This window comes from Cotesia typhae, unplaced genomic scaffold (assembly GCF_013202065.1).
Source record: "Cotesia typhae breed Kobodo isofemale line unplaced genomic scaffold, CoteBio_Ctyphae contig_11, whole genome shotgun sequence".
Classification (NCBI taxonomy): domain Eukaryota; kingdom Metazoa; phylum Arthropoda; class Insecta; order Hymenoptera; family Braconidae; genus Cotesia; species Cotesia typhae.
The window spans coordinates 4,239,061-4,262,497 of NW_027423711.1; the positions used below are offsets into that span (position 1 = coordinate 4,239,061).

Here is a 23,437-nt window from a genome sequence, read left to right on the forward strand (position 1 = left end):
TTTATTTTTTTTAATTATAAAAAATATTATTTTGTAAAAAATTATTTATCAAATTAAAATTTATTCAAAATATTGAATATTTTTTAAACAAAAAATTTGATTGATATTTTATTGAAAATTTTCAATATTAAAAAAATTAAAGAGGAAATTTTTTATAGTGACTATTAAGAAAAATACATTTTAAAATAAATAATTTTATGTTAATTTTGACTGTTAGTAAATTTATTTAGAAATAAGCTATTATTTTTTAAACTTTAATACATTTATTTTTAAAGAGAAAATTATATTTATTAATAGTTAAAAAATACTATTAGTATTGAATTTTTCTTAGTTGCAATAATACATTAATAATTTCTATCAAAAAAAATATTCTTTAATCCATAATTATAATTTTTCATAAATTATTTTGTTTGTTAGATTTTTTTATAAAAAATCTATTAGTTAACTTAATTTATTGGAATTTTTTTTATCAATTCAAGTTATAAAGTAACAAAAAGTGTCTAAATAAAATTTTAACACTTACTTTTTATTCAAGGCTCCAAATAAATTTTTATTTTTCATTATAAAATATTTATTAACTATCAATATATATTTATTAAATCATCTGATATTAAAAATTAATTTATTAACAGTTAATAAAGCTTATTAAATTTATTAAAAAATCTTTCTATCAGAGTATTGATAAAAAATTTTTAAAAATCTATTTTTTATTATCTAAGAAATCAGAAAAAATTTATTTAAAATTTTAATTAATTATCATATATAAATCAGATACATTAATCTAGTAAATAAATCCCCAGTTTAAGCCGCTGTACGAGCGAGAAAATTTGGCCATCTAGCGTGACTCCCAGAAACTAATTTTTTAAAAATTCTCTAGTTTAATAAATTCAATATATTAACAAATAAAATTGAGATAAAAAAAAAGAGTCGTAACTTTTTGCAGATGCCACGTGCCAAAATGCAAAGTTGGGTGATGTGTAGAGCATAATATCTTATTGTGTGCTTACAAATCTGTCGGGCATTTAAAATGCGTATCTGCCTTATAGAAACGCTCCCCACGTAGGCGTGTTAAAACGAATCCGTGGAGGCAGAGCCAGACAAAAAATGAAAGAGTCTGCTGGCAGACGCAGATGCACCCAAGGGTTAGTATAGGTAAAGGGGTCTTTGATATCATTATTCTCGATCCTCAGTAAATTTAAGCGCGATTATTTACCATCTATTATTTTTTTTTACTCAATTTTTCTAGCTTAAAAATTAATTAGTTAATTTTTCCAGAATTATTTTCGACTTTGAAATTTTTTTATTAAAAATAAAGACACTCTTTACCTTCTGCTTTTACTTTATACTATACCTTCTACCCTGCGCTCTACTGACATCCGTAGGCGGACTGTCGCTTCCATAATTACACGTAAACATTTAACCGGAACCGGCGGCCGTTTCCGGGGCAGCTTTTACTTCACCCAAAGCCAGATAATTTAAAACCATTTGCGTACAATCATAAACAATTTAGAGTACATTTGCAATTGCGAGTAAGTTAATTGCAAAGTCAATTGAATTATTTTTTGGAGGGCTACGGGGAGGCAAAACTTTGTAAATATTGTGATATTTTATTAAAATTTAAATCACCGGTACGCGAGTCAAATTCAAAGTTTTGCTTCAAGGAATAATACAAGCTTTGTTTTAATTACTGCGACATCTGGGGATCACATTTAACCACCCTCTAGTTTGTACTCCCGAACAAAATTACAACTATGATAACTCGATAACTATTACGACATTTGCGCCTCGTAAACTATCTCGAGAGAGCCAAAAAATTTTGTTAATTAAATTAGGGTAAGACACCGGTTAACGGATTAAGATTTTTTTATTACCCTGTAAATTTTTTTAATTGCTCATCTATTTATTTTATTTTTATTATTGATTTTTTTTTTAATGTCAATAACTGTTTTTATTAATATTAAATTTTGTACTTCATTTTTATCATTTTTTTTTATGTAAAAAAATGAATAAAAATTTCAATTCTAAATAATAGACTAAAAAAAACAAATTTTTTATTTTTTAATAATCTGTAATAAATTTTAATAAACAATTTTTTGACGATAAATATTTATTAAGAGTTTAAAATCTTTCATTTTTTTTTCCAAAAAAAATATTTATGCCTTTAACAAATATTTTCTTATTTAATAAATTAATTAACTATCAGGGATTATTAAAAAACATTTAATAAATAATGTAATTAAAAAAATAGAAAATCTGTTTTTATATTTATAAAAAAAAAAAAAAATAATTAAACTCTATTATTTTTGTAAATAAAAATTACAGTAAAGTTAATTGATGATTGTGGATAAGTAATAATATTTTGACCTCTTGCAGCCGTTGGTAATTTAAAAAAAAAAAAAAAAAAAAATAATAAAAAGGTTGAGGGTCAATTTGGCATTAAAGTAGATCGAGTAACGAGTAACGACTAATCTGTCGAGTGGGATCGTGGTGGTGAATAGTGTATTGTGCGCGGCACACGCGGGGACGATAGTTATAGCTATGGTCGTAGTTATATTGTAATCGTTAGATAATCAGTGCATTAAAAAGTCGAGTGCGGAGCGTGGAGGCGGTAGGTGGTGAAACGGTGTCCAGGTGAATCACGACGGGAGTCACAGAGCCATGACGAGCAAGTCATGATGGCTTTTTACAGTAGAATATTCTGAACACGATTTACCCTCCACTTGTCCTCGATCTCGATCCCTCGTTCGTATTATATATATATATATATATACACATATGAACCCCGAGAGTGCCAGTATCGTTACAATTGCCATTAACCATCACCTGCCTGCTTGCAGTCACCAGTCACCAGTCGGCAGTCAGTATCGTAATTGTATGCACACGAGCTCGATTTGTATCTGATTTAGTGGATTATCCAGCTCCCAGGTATTCTATATCCGGCTGAATGGTATGCTCTGTTACATTATTGTGGGTAATGTATGTGTCGCGTGCTACCAATAATGTAAGGCCTACTCGATTTACTCACCAGTCTCGCGGTCTGTCCTGTCTTCAGTGGTGTTCTCTCCAAGCATGTCTTGCAATTGGAGAGGCTCTCTCAAACCCATCAGAAGTTCTTCACCTAATGTAATTTCTCTCAGTGTTTCATAAACCATCTGAAAAAAAAATTTTTTAATATTTTTTTAATAATAATAATTTTATAAAACCATTTTAAGAATAGTTTTTTTTTTTTATTAAAAAAAAATTTTTTTTATTACAAAATTATGAATTTAATATTTTTAAAAATACAAAATCAAATTTTTTAATTAATTAAATATTAATAATAATAATAATAATTATTATTATGTTTAAATCTCAAATAATAATAATAATAATAATTTTTAATATTTAATTAATTAAAAAATTTATATTCGAAATTTTATTAAAAAATAAAAATTAATTAGAAATTTTATTAAAAAATACAAAATGATGGAATAGAAGCGTAAAGTCTCTAAAGAAGTCGCGTATAATACAAGGGTGGAAGGTTAAACCAGGAACCAGGGGCGCTAAGACCAGAGAATGTGTCGGCGAGACACACGACTTATGTGATGGACAACGTATGATGTGGGTGCGATAATACTTGTCGTAAACTTATAGTGTATCCCGTTCAGTTATTAACTCACCCCTCACCCTTAGCGCCCTCTTAGACCTACTGTCTCTGAAGTTTGGAGTTAATAATAATTTTGTATCGAGAAAACTCATCGAAACATGTCAATTTTTATAGCTTTATTTATTTATTTATTTTTTTTTAATTTGAAATTAATTTTCCTGGAAATAATTAATAAAAGGATAAATATAAATTGCAAATGGCACGTGTCGGTCCTCGGTTGTTTGAAACCAATAAAACAAATATCGCCAACAGAAGTGAGTTATTAAAATAAAAACAGATGGTATTGATTAAATTAATTATAAATAACTGATAAATTATTTTACCTGCCCGGCGACGAGAACGTGACGCATATTGACGGCATGTGGACTAGCTGTGCTGCGAATGTATTTTAGCCAATTACTTGGCTCATGCGAGGCATCTAGCCATCCTCTTACGCCGTTTCCTGGGACACGAACCTGAAAATATTAAATTAATAATTGTTTAATTTATTTTTTATTTTTTAGATCAAAATTTTTATTTAAAATAATAAAAATTTAATTAATTCAAGTCATAAAATTATGATATTAAATTTCTATCATAATGAAAAAAAAAAAAAAAAATTGTATGTAATTTTTCTTTTTTTTTTAATTTAAAAAAAAATTAAAATCTGGTCAGAAGTTTTTAAAAAAGTACTAAAATTTATTATGAAGTTATAAAATTTCATAAATTAATTAAATATTCAAAATAAATTTTAAAGATTGATAAAAAAATTTTTTTTTATTAAATTATTGTTATTATTATTGTTATTATTAATGTTTGGGATTATTATTGCTGAAAGAGGCTTTTAGGACAAGTGATTTTGTTGGATTGTCTTATTGAACCGCATAGTTGGGGTCGTCGCGACGCATGGCCGGCCAAGCGTCGCGATTTATCCCCCGGCAGCCGGCACCCTAATTTAGCTCATGTGTTAGTTGATGTTGAGACACATCACCGAGCCCCCAGCAGAAACAGGAGCGAAGTACAACTAGTGCAGAGCAGAGGACAACAACTATCGCTCGAGTTTTATCGTTAGTTATGAGCAGAACGGAGCAGAGACTCCCCTTTACACTTGTGACATCATCAACTACGCTCTGACCGTTCACGACACAAGCTTCTTGCTCTTGTTGTTATATTATTATATTGCATTATATTTTATTATGGATACTATTGTTGGTGTTATTTATACACTTGTCGTCATCCAGATCATTGTCATCTGGGCGTGAGAAATTATTTTACAGCATCCATCAAGTGAATTATAATTTATTGGGCTATTTGTAATGATACGCAGAAAAAAAAATTAACTTGATTCAAGAGAATAATTCTTGAACCAAGAATATAATTTTGAAGGGAATAATTGTCTTGAATCAAGACGAAAAATTTTTAAATCAAGTAAAATTTACTTGAAGCTTTTAAAAATTTTATTCTTGATTCAAGAATTTTTTTCTTAAATCAAATTATTTTTTTCAGTGTGTCTTTTATAGCCTTTTTACAAAAAATTGAAACTTAAAAATTAAATTTAATCATTATTAAATAAAAATAAAAAAAGCGCTCTGCTATATTGATAAAAAAATTAATTTTTAAAAATTTGATAATTTTAAATCAAGTAAAAAATTCTTGAACTAAAAAATTTAATTGGTTTAAAATGTTTAAATTAAAAAAAAAATTTTTTTTTGGTTAAAAAATTTATTTTCTTAAATAAAATTATTTTTGTTTGTGTAAAAAGTAGATTTTATCAAATATCAAAGTCGGTTTTTTTTATTTTTATTTTTTTCCAAAAAAAAAATTTTTTTTAATTTTCATGATTTAAAAAAATTAAAAAAATATTTTTTACTTTACAAGAAAATAATTTTTTTTTTATTTACAAAAAATGTGTTTACAAATTCATAAATTTTTTGGGACGAAGTTTGTATAATTAAAAAATTATAAATTGAAATAGAAATAAAATTAATTTACCACCTGCCGACAATGATAACAACGTTAATAACCGGAGCAGAATCAATAACCAAGTACAAGTGGATAAGTTAGGTGTATGAACATGTAGCAGTAGAACAGCAAAGAACAACAATAGCTCATCGTGATCATCAGCCCGGCATCACTCTGCTACCAGGATATTATCACCGTAATGCTCTCCAAGCCGGATAGCTATATAATAGACATCTAGCTTATAAGCATCTGTAAGCGCGAGCTTCCGAGGATCTTCTTTGCCCGGATAATCCCTCAGCATTTAAGTGCATTCACATTTTAAACATTACAATAAAAATATTTCATTTTTTGTCCTTGTGGCTCTTTTGTACTTGGACCATTTTCTTATTAATGCTTCAACACTTCTTCCTTTTCGGAGAATAGTATTTTCAGAATTTAACTGTTCGATATTTTTATTGAAGTTTTGATCCAGTGGATACTTTTTCGGATGAATTTTACGGAAGTAAATTTTTTTTTCTATTAAATTTATTGATTTTTTTTATTTATTATCGACCTTAAAAATTCTTTTATTCAAATTTTTTACTATGCATAAATTTATGTTTAAATTTCATAATAATTAAAAAATTTTATGTATTTTTTGCCTTGGCTTTGGCATAATTAAATAAATAAATCATTTGTAATTAAATATAAATGATTTTTTTCTAAAATATTGATAAATATTTTTTTATATTGATTAAAAATTAATAAATTGAATTTAATAAATTATTTGACATTAAAAAAATTATTTATTAACAATAAAATTAAAAAAATTTTTTTTTTTTTTTAATCCAAATTTTGTGACACCCGTAAAATTCAACGGATGAAAAATGAATCTAGATGATCGATTTAATTAATACAAAATAATAAAATGCTTCCTGAACGCTTGCATAATGAGCCAATCGAGAGTAAGCGTAGCCGGATCTCTCGGTTCGTCACCTCGATAAATCCGTATCGTAAAATCCTCGATTATGGAAATGTAAAAAAATAGTAGCAGAAGCTTCTATTGGATCTTCTATCACTCTCTGTGATGTTAAATCTTGAGCGGAGATTGTCCGCACATGTCCGCGATCGCCGACAAAGAATGGTGATGATGCCTGCTGGGAGTTGTTCACTGTTCCTCTTCCCCAACAAATGTTTAAACAGCATCAGAATGAAAATGTGGAATGTAAAATGAAAGCAGCAACATTACAGACAGATTGCCGCGCCAGTGGACGCCAAGTTAACGCATCATTGTCAAAGGTGTGACAGAAGAAGTGAATGAGGATCCTAATCTGTCGTATTGGTAGCCTGGTGCGATGCTTAGATGCTTACTCATTGTTATATTACTTGTCGTTCGTGCCCATCTTTAAAGAAATCCTTCTTAGTCCTCACTTTCATCGAAACCATCCAAACCGTACTATTACTATTTTACTATTTAGATCGCTAGCTGGCTTCCTCCAATGACATATTTTACGCTGAACCACAATTTATACAAATATATTCTTGTTATTTTATTCTTACTATTATTTGCTGTTTATTACTTTTTATTTTTCGACTGTTGGATTTTTTGGAATTACTTTTCATTGATTTAATGTATTTTTTTATTTTATCATTTTATAGCTAATTTATTGACTACTGTACACTGACAAAAGGATTTTTTAACGTTTAATATTTAATAATTTTATTTTTTAACATAAATTATTAATCAATCACTTAGAAAAAAATGTATTAATATTTTAAGATGAATAATATTATTAATTATTAAGATGAGCTTAGATCTTTAAAAAGATCAATATTTAAGAAATGACCTAGTATCTTGTCAACTACTGACATTTTTTTAAATCTAAGCTCATCCTAATATTACACTCACCGAGACCTTTCATTCAAGTACCCACATCAATTTTTCATATATTTATATATATTACATATATGTATATATGAAAAATATATCAAAATGCATGTGGGTACTCAAATGAAAGCTCTTGATGAGTGGAACATCTTTTTCAGTAGGATGAGTTTATATCTACAAAAACGTCGATATTTAAGAAAATACAGTTTAACAAAAGTCATTATTAAAAAAAAAAAAATTTTGTTTATTTATAATTCACAAGTCACAGCAGTCACATAGTGACTGCAAGGTTACTAGAGTTAATAAAAATTTTTTTTAATGTTAAAAAAAAATTATTTGGCTCCTAGAGTATAAACAAAAAATATATTAACAGTTAATAGATTCTTTTATAAGTTTAATTCTCCAAAAATAAATATATTATACTTTAAAATGAATCTTCTTTTTATAAAAATAGAATTACTTCCAACCTAAATCTTAGATTTCTTCCCAGAAAAATCTTTTTTTTCTCTAAAGAATTACTAAATAAAAAATTAAACTTTTTAATTTTTTCAATAAAATATCAATCAAAAATTTCCTCAAAACAAAATTCCGTATTTTAAACGGAACGACCAAGAATCCTTCCAATAACAATCAAAAAAAAAAAAAAAAAAAAAATTAATTCACATTCAGAGAAAAACGTAAACGTTCAAAGAAGCGGGTTATTATGCCCAAAAACTCGGCGGGGGTCGTGTACGGTTGATCTATGATCTATGATCTATAACCAGCACAGTATAGAGTAGACTCGGACCACAAACGGACAGGATATATCTGGACAGCGGAGTGTCCTTCCCTTGAATGTCGAAAATAAAAAGTGATGGCACAGTGTGAAGACTCAATGCATCGCCTTCTGAATGGGATCCATAATCGGCAGCGTTCCAGGTCCCATAATTCTCAATGGGCCCGTTCGTGGTGGATTACGGTCGATGATTCTCATCTGGAGAAGATCCATCTTGTCCGTCGACGTCTTTGACAAATCTATCTATGACATCTTCTTTTTCTCTTTGAAATTCTCGACAAAGATCTGTTTGAATTTTATTTTTTTGGCTTTGATTTTCAGATTTCAAACGACGGCTCGTATAAATTTCATCTCGGGGATGATCAAATGATATTGATATCGATAGAAACTATTATACCGTACTTGATAAAAACATAAAGCTTTAGAGCTTAAACGCGTTACGTAAAAATGCTTTTAGCGCTCACAGCGTGTACTCTCATCCGTGGCGTTGACAACGATTGAAAAGTCCGATTGATACTTTGCTGCACATATAAATTTTTCTTCTCTCTTCTTTGGCTTACAGTTGCTGATAAAAGCTTTAATTATGCAGCTTAACGGGCTCTGAGCCAAGTGACATCTTTGCTTAATGGTGATTAATAATCCTCCGAGCCGGGACTTAATTAAATCCGACAATCTGGGAGCTATCTGCACGAACTGCAGCAATTTATGTTTGTTTGAATATTATGCGCTACCTTGCTATGTGGATATTTTGGGGAACTAGAGTAATTGATGAATAGAGAACTCCTGAGTGGTATTAAGTCTTATGGCTCCTCACAGCACAAGTAAAGCCACAGAGCTGCTAATTGGATCTCGAGTCTTGACGCTTTCTGTTTGGGTATGATTATTAATTTTAGGAGAGGGGGAATTTTTTTATTGGAAATTTATTGATTAATATATTAATTACTTGAAAATTGTTAATTTATTAATATTTGCTGTTTTTTTTTGGATCTAAAATTTAATTAATTTTTTTTTTAGTCAGAAAAAATTTTTCGATTTTATTATTACTGAAAATTTTTTCTATAATTTTAAGAAAAAAAAAAGAAATTAAAAAAAAATTATAGTTTAATAAAAATTGATTTAAAATTAAAAATTTTCCACTGAAAAAAAATCAACTAATAATTTTTCCATAATTTTAGAGAAAAAAAGCAAATTAAAAAAAAATTATAATTTAATAAAAATTAATTTAAAATTAAAAATTTTCCACAAAAAAAATTTTCTCAAGTAATATATTAACATATTGTTTCAGAAAAATTCCAGAAAGTATTTTCCAAACTATTTGATACGGTCGAATATCAAATTACGATTTATCAGTAGTAAAATAATTTAATATAAATTGAAAAATAAATTTGGGGGAGGTTAAAATATCTATTACGAATTACGAAGCAAATGAAAGAGAAAAAGATATTTATCATGTAGATAGAAAAAAAGGCCGGATATAAAAGGAAAAATATATGAAATAATAAACGTAGGTACTTTGACCCACTTGACTCTTGATACAAAATAATGTAATATAAGAATGGGTATATCATCAAATATGATGAAACAGTGGCCTGCGACCCGTGTCTAACTCGGAGCAGATGCCACCCTCGCTTGCTACGTTAACTCCTGGATAATTTTGTATGATAGGAGGGAAGCTACCCTCGCAGATACCGTATAAATTATTATATATCTATCGCGTCAAGAGCAGCCCTTGATGATCCATCATTAGACGGCTATTTACCAGAAAATTTGCCAATATTTCGTACCCTGCTCTCTCTCTCTCTCTCTCTCTCTCTCTCTCTCTCTCTCTCTCTGCTCTCTGCTCTCTGCTCGGTCGCGTGCTTCACGTCTATTGGCTCTAGTTATTGTATGTATGTAGTTGACACTACTTTTTCCACGATTATGACAATCTATTTTCCGAGATTAATGAGCTTGTAACCCCAAACTCACTCGACTGTGTTTTTGATGTTCTTGGTGAAAACTTTTGTTCCAACATGTCCAATAGAATATAATTCTAGGTTAAATTTGTGGTAGGGTGAATTTTAGCCACTAAGCAATGCTCGATTATTTATTCAAAACTACAGCAGAGGTCCATCCCCTCGGGCGGGCTATAGTCCGGGCTTGTTTACTCTGGACGTCCCAGACTCAAACTCCAGCTACTCACAGAACAGATTAGGTTGGTCATTGTGCGTCTGATGTGTATCCAGTTTAGTTTAGCTAAGGCTATTCATACCAGATATTTAATTACTAACTAATAATAATTAATATTTGCTTTGGACTTAACTTTATGTTTTAGTTTTTTTTTATTTTTTCAAGTAAAGTTGCTCGCAGTTGGGATTTTTTTGAGAAAAACCGAAATTTTGGGCTTGAAGTTGAAGATTTTTGAGTTTTGAGACCATAAATAGAAATTTTGATTACTTTTGAAGAACTCAAACTGTAAAAATTAATTTTAAATACAATTTTTGTTGAAAAATGGAATAGTTAGCGCTGAATGATCAAAAAATTTGGAATTATTATGGAGAAATAAGTTTTAAAAAAACAAATATTTGAACTTGATAATTACTTTTAAAGAATTTATAGAAGAAAAATTGATGTTTTGATCACAATTTTAGTCAAAAAATAGAATAATCACCTTTTTTAATGTCTAAATAATTAAAAAATATTGAAAATTAATTTTTTAAGACCAAAAATAAAAAATTTAACTTAGTAAAAACTTTTGAAGAACTTAGGCTTTATAAATTGATTTTTAGAACACAATTTTACTCAAAAAAAAAAAAAGAATAATAATTTTTTTGAATGTTTGGATGATCAAAAAATTAAAAATTGTTAATTTTTGATAAGTTTTGAAGTCAAAAATAAATTTTTGAACTTATTGAAGACTTTTAAAGGCTTAAAAGTAAAAAAATTTGACATTTGAACCCAATTTTGGCCAAAGAATAGAATGATAATTTTTTTGAATGCTGGAATGATCAAAAAATTTTGAAATGATCAATAAAAAGCAAAACTAAACAAATTTTTGACAATAAAAATAAATTAATTGACCTCGATTGTAAATTTGAAGGTTGAAAGACAAATTGAAGCCAACTTAGCTCAGACTAACCAATCCCTGAAGAAAAGACCGATCCATCTTCAGGTGTAGAACAACAGTGAATTAGTACTTTATAAAAGAATAGTCGTTAGGGTCTACGGGTTTATATTCACCAGAACCGATACGACCAAGACAATCGAAGGAAACATCAAAGGCAGCAGTTATTGTTTCCCGTAAATTATAACCTTGGCAGTTGGAAGACTTCTTGTTATGAGTTACGAACAAATTCAATTAAATGTCAGAGATTGTGAGCGAGGTGTTTGGCGTTGTTGCCTAGCTGGAGCTGAGATTGGGACCCGGAACGGCTTCCTACACATTCGCCCTTTCTTCAACTTCTCAAAGTCTGACACTACAGTTCACAGCTCTGGTCCAGGGACATAATGCCGAAAGTTTCGCCTCGAAAGAAGTTAACTAAGAACCCAGATGACGTACTGAATATCAGAGGGTCACAACACGTGCATTCAAGAGGGATCAAACATCTAGACATCTGTCTGTCCTTGTTTTCTCCACGGATTTTCCTTCAGTGGAATATTCCTTGCAATTATCAAAAAATTTATTTTTTGATAGAATTAAATTTTCTTGCCTTGAAAAAATTTTTTTCTTGCTCCAAAAAATTAAATATCTCGATAGAAGTAAATTTTCATTAATATTTTTATTGATTAAGTCAAGAAATTTAGTCTCGGGGATATTTTGTCGGAGGATCAAGAAGACGCTTGATACCAAATTTTTACACTTCATTATTTTTGGAAATTTGGAAGTCCAAAAAAAAAAAATCCATTTTTCCGCAATTTTCACGAGAATTTTTCGCAGTAGCTTGAGCTTGCTCTGAAGTTAAAAAAAAAAAAAAAGGGTTAACTCAAAAACTTGTACCTTAACTCAACATACCATACGCTCGACTTGGAATACAAATGTCATAATATACATATGACAATGTGTATATTTACTGACAATGGTGTATCATATCTGTATTTACATACGGCTGGTGCAACTGTCAATCAAAATATGAGCAGATAAAACGTAAAAAGTTGATGGTGAGAAAGGGCTACTCGTTTTATTTTGTACCCAATAGAGACCGTTTTGTAGCCTTTTTTTTTTTGGCATTTGTAACTATTATTATTATTATCATTATTGGTATGATTGTCGACCTGTTTCATAGCTTCATAGCGAATACAATGAGGAATATAATTTTTGATCGCAAGCAATAATTGACACCTGAATTTATTAGGCTAATTTATTGAAGAAATTTATTGGTATTATTATTGTAATTTTTTTTTAGAATATTATTCGAGTTTATTATTTAATCAAATATTGTATTGTTGGATCGATAAATATTAGCGAGATAATCAATGTGGGAAATTGAAAAATATGCACTGCAATATTTATTCCGGAGGTAAATGAAATATATTTTTTTGTTTTGGAATGATTGACCCGATGACCGCAAGGGATTTGAAATATTTAGTAAGTGAAATGTAAAAAGTGGCCACGGCTCGTCAACGTGTGACGAGGTATGACAATAAAAGATCCCTCGGGTCTGATTGTCACTTGTTTCCTGTCAATAGTACTTTCTCCGCATAAATAAACTCACTTGTAATTCTTTCTTCCATTTAAATAATAATAATCATAATAATTATTATTGTGAATTTAAATAAGGAAATTTAGGGTTTGGAGGTCGAGGCTGCGTAACCCTACGCCTTGAGAAGCTTCGTTTTGTCCTTTGGGGCTACTGTGCTCACTTAGCGATTGATTTAAATAACCAGAAGGATTTTATATTATTTGGGAGTGAAAGGAAGTTTTAAAGAGCGAGAAATAGCTCTGCGACAAATAATCGTTTAAATTTTATTTTTCAGCTACCGCGTAATATCTGCATTGTTATAATCACTTCCGACGATTGACCGTCAGCTCACACTTCACTCCAATTCGGATCGGGTGTAAAGTGCTTTATATAAAAAAATAATAATCGCGGTTACAAAAGAATTACGGGGTACGATTGTTATGTCCCGGAATTTTTTAATGTTAATAATTTTTATTTTAATTTAAAAATTTTTTTTTAAATTGAAAAAATTTTTGTTAAATTAAAAAAATTTTTATTAAATTAAAAAAATTTTTATTAAATTTATTGAATTATTGCATTATGTTTTATATTTGAATTAAATTTTTTAAAAATAATATCAATAAAAATTTCTTTTTATTTTTTTGTCATAATTTTTTTAATAAAAAAACTTCTAAAAATTTTTGAAAGCCGTCTAATTTAATTTTCATTAATTATTTGACTTTTGAATAAAAAATAAATTTCAGTAATGAAAAAAATATGAAATTATTCGTAAAAATGTATACAATTGTAAAAAAAATCATCAATATAATTTGTCAGCTCCATACGCTGGCAATATAATGGCCCGTGTGTGGGTTTCCGCACGATTTGCCAAAAAAGTACAGAGTAGTGGCATAAAGCTGGGTCACGGCGACGCGTGTGCTTTCTGATCAGAGTTGAGAGTAGGAATAGAGCCTTGAAGAATGATGGAAAACAAGCTGCCGTTTTTTTTTTTTTTTTTTTTTTTCACTTACTCACTTCCCTTAGTTTGCTCTTTCATTATTATTTTTATTATATATATAGAATATATAAAGAGAGTGAGAGAATTCTGTACTCGAGTGGTCACGGATTTTAGTAATAAAACCTAGGGCAACCACCGCGATCAAGTGGAAGTGATATTTTTTATTTTAAAATTGCATTTTGCCGACAATTTTATTTTTCCTTATCTAATAATAATTTTTTTGTAAAAAATAGTAAAAAAATTAACAAGTATCACATACAAGAATAAAACTTCTGAAAAAACAAGCTTTGTTTACACAAAGCATGAGATACTTGAAAAAAAACGGGTAAAATTTTGTGTTATTTCTGGAATAACACAACAATACCAAACCCACCTGTCTAGATTGGCTAGGTTTTATTATAATGCGTATATAGCAGGATATTTTTTAGGGGGACTGGTTCGAGGGTGAGGGCCGTAAGCTTCGCAGTTTCTATGCATCTTATTGGTACTATTCAACAATTGCTATTCCTATTATTGGTTTTATTATTATTTTTCCCCGATAAGATTAGTCGGGCGATGATATGTCGGTCGTTAATATCGGGAGATCTAGTGATGTTTTGCGCGGTGACGCGTGATACCCAGAGACGATGATGCGGCGTGCCTCGGCGGTGACTAAACCAATCTTTGGCTTAGTTCGTTCGCGCGTAACATTTCACTCTCACGATACAGTAACTATTACTGTATACTTTATACTTTATACTACATAGTACTTCTATTTCTCATGATACGGCTTTATTATACTTGTACAGTGGATATACGGTGGGTTGCGTGTCTCCACCAATTTACTAAATTATATCAATGCTTGTTCAATTTAGGATAACTTTCTTGCCCTTTTATCGTTCTAGCTTCTCACTTATCGACTTAGCAAAGAAAATTATAGAAAAAATCAGAATTTAAATCTTTTTTTGTAGATTTTTAAAGATTTTAATTCATATATTTTGGATTAATGATTTATTTAAAGATCTATTAATATTTATTTAAAAATATTAAATTTAATGTAAAATAAATTTAAAAGTATTTTTTTTAATTATCAAGCTAATAAAAAACTAAAGTAGTTTTTATAAAAATATTCCAATTTTTGGATAAAATTTCTTAATTTTTTTAACTTATAAAAATTTTTCAATATTTTGTTTGAAAAAAAAGATTTAAAATTTTTTGATAAAACATTTTTAAATTGCCTTATATTTTAGTTAATTATTTAAATGAAATTTTGTTAAAATTTTCTTCATTTTATTTAAATAAATAAAACGTGATAATTTTATTCTTAAATGATAATTAAAAAAAAAAACCTGAGGCAAAATTAAAAAAAATTGTCTCACCAAAAAACAATAAAACTCATCGATTGACAGCTAGTCCCAAATAAACCCCTTATTCATATAATATCAAAGAGCTAAAGCCTTATAAAAGAAAAATCAGTACCCCAACGATATTTCCATGCCGAGAAAGATGGATTGTCGAAAAAAAATAACAAAAATCCGGGGAATTCAGTAGCATTATCTCTAATCCAAATCTCTGAATCATAATTCATGAATTCACACGTCCTTCGAAAAATTTCGTAGACCCCGCGCTATCAAAGAGCGATATACAAAGACAGAGACAGGAATTAAATGCGTGTCGGTCCGGTCGGACATGATAGATCGGAGCTTGGAAAACGAAGGGGGTATATAGCCTGGGTCCTCTGTCCTCTGTCCTATCCGTTAGCTGGTGCTTTAATCGATCCCGTAATCGCCGGTCGACAGTTGGCTCGACGGGCTTTTTGTCGGGTTTTAGATGGATAGCGCCATTTACATTTTGTCAGTACGACATGCGTTATTCCATTAGAGTAGCCATCCCCAGACCGACACATGTGAGCCACACACAGGTATCATGTCAATTTAGAAAAATCGAGTCGAGCTGTTTAACTTACTTACGAAGCATTCAGACGAAAAATTCATTTCTGGATCTTCGACGGAGCAAATAATACAATATAAAGACATTTGATGAGATTCACATGGGACAATCGAGCATGTGTGTCTCTGTGTCTGGATTTGGTTTGAGTATTTGACGGGTAGGTGTCCGAAAGCTACAACCAATTGACAGATCCGTCAACGCGGATGACACCCCATCGGATTGGATCCTGGCGTGTGAGCCAGGTGGTGGGTATTGAAAGTCGTCCTGCGAGCGATCACGATTCGAATTCTCTACTCTTCTATTTCTCAATCTCGGGATGCAGTTCGGCATCTGCCGGATAATACGAGGAGGATTAAAAGCGGTCCACTTGGTGGTGTAGTACCGAACTCTAATGTGTAAGCGGCGCTGAAATGAACAGAAATCTTGTCTCCTCATTCTCTTATTCTCTCCTGACTACTCGGTATTGTAACTTTCGGCATTATCTCCTCCATTTGTGCTAAATTTCGGTCATATGGGAATTCGAGTTATAAACACATCGATCATCTTTCAACAACCGTTATGAGTTACGAGTTTAGAGCTCAGAGATTAGATGATTTTGTGATTATGATATCCGATAAGGTGTGTGTGAATTCCGGGGAAATAAAAGGGGAGTTTTAGTCACTTACCTCCCAGGCGTATCGAGGGTTGTGCGGCTCGCTGGCCCACTTGCCGAGGAATGGCCCGAATCTTGTGCCTCGCGGAATTTCCTTCCTTGCGCGGACTAGAGCACTTCCTGAGGACGATTTTCCGATCTCTACTTCTGCAGGGATCAGCGGAAACCACTCTCGGGGCTGCTCTTTCTGGTCCTTTGGTTCTTGTTTTATTGGCTCTGAAAGTTTTTTATTTTATAAATTCATTTAAAAAAAAAAAAAAATTTTTTTTGACTTGAATTTTCGTGCTCTAAAATAATTTCGCTCTTCCTTAAAATATTTTTTTTTTTCTCGGGTATTTAAAGAAATTTTTAAACACATTTTTTACCGATTTTAAACCATCTGATTAATTTAAAAATTTAAATTTGTTTCGTAAAAAATAAAATACTTTTATAAATTTTTAATAATCAAAATTAAAAAAAAAATTTGATTTTTGATTATTTAAAAAAATTGTGATTAATAAAAAACTTACGATAATCCATTCGATAATCATGAGCCTGTCGATCAGAAAACTCCCACTTATCATCATCCCTCTCTTTGCTCCTTCGTAGAATTCCCGCGAACTCGTCTTTGTAAGGGGTCGTAGAGGCGTACTCCTGCAATTCATTAGACCTGTTTTCGTTGTAAACATTCGTGTCTTCCATTTCTGTGCTGCTTTCAACGATTCCGCTTGTTGCAGCTTCGCCTTCGTCACTGCTACCTAGAACATTTGAATTAAATAATAAAAATTAGTATAATAAATTACTACAAAAGTAAACTTGACAATCAATAAAAATCTATTTCTATAAAAATAAAATAAATTTTCCTTTATCGAAGCAGCAGCAGCATGTTTGCTTTTCTCGCGGTTTTTTACGAGTTTGCGCTTATAGTTCTAGAAAATCCTCAAAACAAAAAAAAAAAAATAAATCTAAAGTAAAATTTTCCAGTTCAAAAATTTTTCCCTTAAATCAAGAACTTTATATTCAATGTAAAGTGATCTAGACTTAGTCTGGTCTATATTTACCAAAAATCCCTGGGAACAAAATGTGTTGACCTGAGATAAGGTCGGTGTTTATATTTTATTGGACAGTCGGTTTATTTTTTTAGATCAGCCATTAATAATAATAATCTTCTGCCCGATAGTACAGATGAGGAGAGAAAATCTCTATCAATAACAATAAATATGTCTGATGATAAAAATTTTATCTGTCGATAAGTCTGTATATATATATATATATATATATATATATATATATATATATATATATATATATATATATATATATATATATATATATATATATATATATATATATTTATTTATACAGATAAATATCTAAATTGTAAATTTAAAAAAATAGTGAATCACAGGTGGATATTGAGTCAATTTATTTTTTACTAAACTTATCTATTTAATTCACCCGTTTTATTTAGGAGTGTATTTAGTTTTTACGAGCAATAAACTGAAGAGGCATGAGTATAATCGAGTGAGTAAACACTGGAGAAGGGATTATCGGGATAGGAGAGAAGACCTATTCTTGATTCTTTATTCTTGATCCGAAAGAGGGTGTCGTTGGACATGAACGCGAGACGTGTACTCCAGGCCACTTGACAGCTCTGTCACATCTTACGTCTTAACTCGAGGATACACTTTTATACACTGTATTTATATTTTATATTTAATATTAAATATAAATATATATCAGCTACTGTTGGGTACCTATACCCCTGGTAATACGGACTAGTTTTTTCGGATGAACAAGAGGATGTCAAGAGGATGATTAGATAACTTATTTTTTTGATTTAATAAGTGCCAGAAGGGTTATCATGTTATAATAATGCTTTAGTTAGAGGCGATGGGAAATTTATAATCTCTTTTTATCGTGAGAATTTTCTGCTAGTTTATTACCTTTTTCTTTTGACTACAGTTAATGATTTTTCGTATATTAATTGATTATTTTTTTTTTTTTATATGTTTTTATTTATAAAAAACTGAAGTTAGAATTTTTTATTGATTAAATTATTTATTTTTAATTAAAAATAAATTTATATAAATTAATAAATTTATTTCAATGAAATTTTTGGATTTAAATTTCACAAATTAAAATTTTGACTTTTAATTAATGATTTAAAAATAATTAATTTATTTTTTAAGATTGATGTATTTTTTTTCTGAAACAAAATAATTAATAAATTAATTTTTTTAATTTTCGATAAATATTTTTTATTAAGAATAATTTTATTTGACAAATTTAAGTATTAAAAATATTTAAAAATTTTTTCTATTTTAAATGCGCAGTATAAAAAAATTCCAACGCTCAAAAATATTTTTTTATACACTAATATAATTACCAAAAATTAATCTAAATAAACTTAATTTTATTTAAATATTCTCACAATAAAAAAAAAAGAAATAAACCAGTCTATTGTAGAAAAACACTCAAGTAAATTTTTGGAGCTCTTGAAAACTGAAGACTGTTTGTAAACACAGCAAAGTATAAATATTTAAAAAATATTACCACTAGTATAATATTGCGTGAATGAATCATTGAATAATCGGTTTAGTTCTTCTATTCATTCATTACATTACTATTAAGACTGTCAATGTTTGGTCACAAGATACCCGGAGGATGATACAGAAATAAGATCTCCTTTATATTACCTCTCTTCAAAGAACGGAAGATATCTGGGTGGTATTTATGTGCGTATAAATTCCAGAGATAAACCATTCACCAAAGATTTCCTTCTATCAATACTGAATAATACAAACTTTTATTTATTTTTCTCCGACAACTAAATAATTATGAGTGTGAATTTGACAGACAAAATAATTAAAAAAAAAAATCATTATAAAATTAAAATTAACAAAAAAAATTCACGTAATAAATTTTTTATTTTTTTATTTTCCACTTATTATTTTTTTTTTTAATTTAAAAATGTCATTAATGTTTGTTAAATTTACACCCATAAATAATTAAAATTTTTTTCATCAAATTAATCGTTTCAAAAAAATAATTGCTCTGATTATCAGATAATATTTTTTCCTTCTAGTAATTTAATCTTCGCCGGGAAACTTTGCAGATAATTTATAAATTTATCAAAACTATCAAATAAAATTCATTAGTAAAATATATATACATATATAAATAGAGCACGAGGTGAAATACGCGACGGAGATTGCAACGGTTTGAATATATTCACACGCGTTCTTAAACCGCATTTTAACCACACAGGACGTCCTGGTGATACTGGGAATGTCCCTTGAATAAAATTACAATCAATTATATCATATCATTCATAATAACCTCCATTATCATTTTAATCATCCGTGACTCTTGTAAAATTTTAAAAGTAATTAATTAATAAATTAATAGCTTAAAATTCCACGTCGATTAAAAAAAAAATTACTCACCCCCTGATTTATTACCGACACTCAAAGATGACTTGGTAAGATCCATAGTATCAATAAATAATTAGAATCCTTGATAAAAATAAATAAACAAGTCACTGACTCACATAAAAAATCATATCACGTATAAAAATCACAAAATAATAAAATTTGGTCACATAAAATAATAAATTTTAAAATTTCAACTGATTATAACGACACATTAGTGACATAACAGGTTCGTATGGACGAAAATAAGGAGCCGCGTGACCGCTACTTGGATCGAGAGAGAAAAGTAGAGTGAGTTGTTGAAAGTATGTGATGCGCGAGCTGCGCCGTCAGCTGGCTCTTGGCCTACTACCAACACACTGGAGATTCGGATCTGTTGAGAAGAGGATGTCACCGCTCCCGAGGGAGTACACTGCAAGGACGATCCTTTGGGTGTGGCGGAATCGTTTGTTCCGGGATCGCTGGTTGGCCCGCAGGCGGAGCCACCCCTATTACTACCGAGCTACCCCACCACTGGACCGCAGCATCTCTGGCTAGGGACAAGAACAGGGATGCTTTGCCTCACGCTCGCGCTTGCACCTAACTACAACGGGGTCCCTCGGTATTAGTATTGCATTGTGTCGGGGTATAATAGTGTCGAGAGAATAGAATATATATGTTCACTTCATAGGTATGGGGTATATAGATGTGTGTAATGTCCTTGTGCTAACTATTGTTCGGTTAATGTAATGGTACGGAAGGACACGAGTCTCCAGAATGGATAAGAAGCTTTGTTGGCACATCTTTCAATCATTGTGACTAATTCTCATAAACAGTACATTATTTATGCATTTTTTCGCTTACTTTTCGGGTTTATTCACGGTTTATTGAGTTTAGTTTGGAATTATGCCGCTAGGTGGCTACACGATGGAATTTTGTTCGTTGCTAGATTGTTAGGGCAAAAAATATATTGAATTTTTAATAATTTTCAGTTTATTTTAAGGTTTATTGACATTTTATAAGAGTTTGGTTTGGAAAAGTTCCGCTAGATGGCTACTTGATAGAATTTTGTTCGCTAATGGATTGGTAGGGCTAAGATATATTAAATTTTATGCAATTTTCAGTTTATTTTTAGGTTGATTGACATTTCATAAGAGTTTGGTTTGCAAAAATACCGCTAGAGGGATATGGAATAAAATTTTGTATTAAATACATTATTTTTAAAGAAGAAAATGAAAGTTTTTTATGAATTAAATTCTAAATGTTGTTTGTATAATCAAATAAGAAACATATAATAAAATTATACGATATAATAATTGGAAATTAAAACCCGTGTGGACAGAAATTGTAAACAACGATAAAATATGATTTATTAGATACAAATATGATGAATAACTCTCGGAAAAATTTTTTAAGAAAATATTCGAGATACATACCGAATTTTGGCCTTGCAATTAAATCAATTGTCTCTAAAAAAAATATTTTTACCATTCGAAACTCCGAAAAAGTATCAATTTTAACCAAAAAAGTTAAACTATTTATTTATTTTTGATATAACGGTTTTCAATAGACTCTTTCATTTTTTTTCAATTCCACTTCTTTTATTCAGCTCACCCTGGCAAACGTCAGGAGCCTCCCTCTGTTGTAACCGTTGCGGTCAGACGTCAGCAACTCAGCAAACAATATTTGTTCCCTTAACTCCACTCGGAGCCTTCAATCCGACAGAATATAAAATTGGTCAGCTATCACCTCAATCAAACTTTTTCTTCCACACATATCAGGTTCCATTCGTCAAAAAAAATTCATAACGCCAATTTCCTTCGGTAAAAAAATTTCCCACAGCTTATACGCCATGTTAACAGGGCATTTTTATTCATTTTGATAAAAATTTTCATTTTATACATACAGTCTACACTAGTAAGACTGCTGGAATAAATAAATAACAAACCAATACAAGTGTTCATACAAATATAATATCAGACTGAGGCTGAGGCGTATGTGGGTGTATTTTACAGAGCTAAGACATGTGTCGCAGGCAGTTATATCATTCTTTATTACTCAGCAACGCGTGTATGTAATCCCCCATCTACCGAGTCTACATCAGCATTACACTCTTCTCTCTCTCTATTTCTATTTTATTTTTCACGTTTACTCTTTGGTAATATTTGGTCTTTGATTTACACCGGTATAAAAAATGTCGCGATTCTTTTTCTTTATCACTCGGATTTAATACCGTGCAGGCTCTATGTACCTGCTATATAAATATGGATCATGTGTGTTGGACCGTCTACAGACTATAAATATATATAAAATAGTCTTTACATATCACATATAATAAGTAATATCATTTCATTTTATATCTGACGATTCACGATTCGGCTCGCTATATATTTTTTTATTTAGAGCACACAAGAAAAATTTATGTTTTATTTATCGCGAGATAAAAATCGAGGTATGACGATCTTCTAATACAAGTGATTTATCATCGTCGAATAGTATAAATCGATAACAAACAGTAAAATAAATTGAGTAAAAAATTAATTAATTTTCAGTCGGATTGTTTTTTTTTTGCGCCAACTCTGACAGACATTTTACTTTTTTTTTTTTTTTTTTTTTTTTTTTTTTAAGAGACAATCCGTTTTTTGGAAAAATTATTAATAACGTCGAGCGGAGCCGAAGCAATAAAAGGACAGGACGTGACGGAGGGGCAGAACCGAGGACTGATATGCGGGTGAAAGAAGCGAGAACTAAACAGTACACCCCGGCTGAAGGCTCCGAGTAGAAAGCAGAGCATCGGAAGGGGTGGCAAGTGTTTCTGTCAGTTTAATAGCTTCGTGCCTCCCCCGACTCTCACCTCCTTCTCGGGTCTTCTACACACCCACGACACGACATCGTCACGATAAGTGACGGAAATTATACCGCCAGAAGAACACCATATGATGCTTTTCAAAGTTTCGTCAACCCTTTCGCTTTGGTAACGAGGTCAATCTCACGGAGATTCAGTCTGGGTCTGAGGGAGGTTGTAGCTATTTTTACTATTGGCTAGTAAGCTCAAGTTTGACTTACAAGGCTGTATAAGAGCATATTTGACTGAATAAACTCATAAATAATTTTTTTATAAAAAATTAGTATTAAAATTCCCAACAGGTGGCGCATGATCACTAAACAGTCTCGCTATTAGAAAGTTAAATTCAAAATATAAGTTTCTGAACTAAAAAAATTTTTTTTGGCGTTTTCAAGGAGCTTATCTGTAATTTGCTTTCAATTTTATCAAATCTGATTATTCATGACGAGGTCAGTGTATTAGAAAAATTTTTTTTTTCACGAAAATACAATAAACTTCTTCTAAAAGATTGACGAGGGATTTGAATGTTTACAAAAAAGTCCACTCGAAAAGTCCACCGTTTGATCCTCAAAATTCTCACGTTAATTATTCTCCTGTATTTTAATTGAGAGGTGTAAATTCTGAAGATCAAGAACCTGGGTCATTGACTCGGACAATTAAATCGACGGTTAACATTTAACCTTCCCTTGGTATCAGTACAACAAGAGTAAGTTATTATTGAAAAGTGAGTGGCTG

General features: G+C 30.1%; 1 protein-coding gene across 1 annotated transcript in view; it reads right to left on the bottom strand.

Moving 5' to 3' along the window:
* LOC141525077 (transcription factor hamlet) overlaps window positions 1-23,437 on the bottom strand; it is a 55,697-nt gene that overhangs the window by 7,860 nt on the left and 24,400 nt on the right. The window contains exons 2-5 of the mRNA XM_074239406.1: window positions 16,975-17,202; window positions 16,479-16,681; window positions 3,970-4,101; window positions 3,026-3,152 (exon numbers count right to left, since the gene is read on the bottom strand). Of these exons, the coding sequence (XP_074095507.1) occupies window positions 3,026-3,152; window positions 3,970-4,101; window positions 16,479-16,681; window positions 16,975-17,202 (690 nt within the window). The remainder of the gene's footprint in view (window positions 1-3,025; window positions 3,153-3,969; window positions 4,102-16,478; window positions 16,682-16,974; window positions 17,203-23,437) is intronic.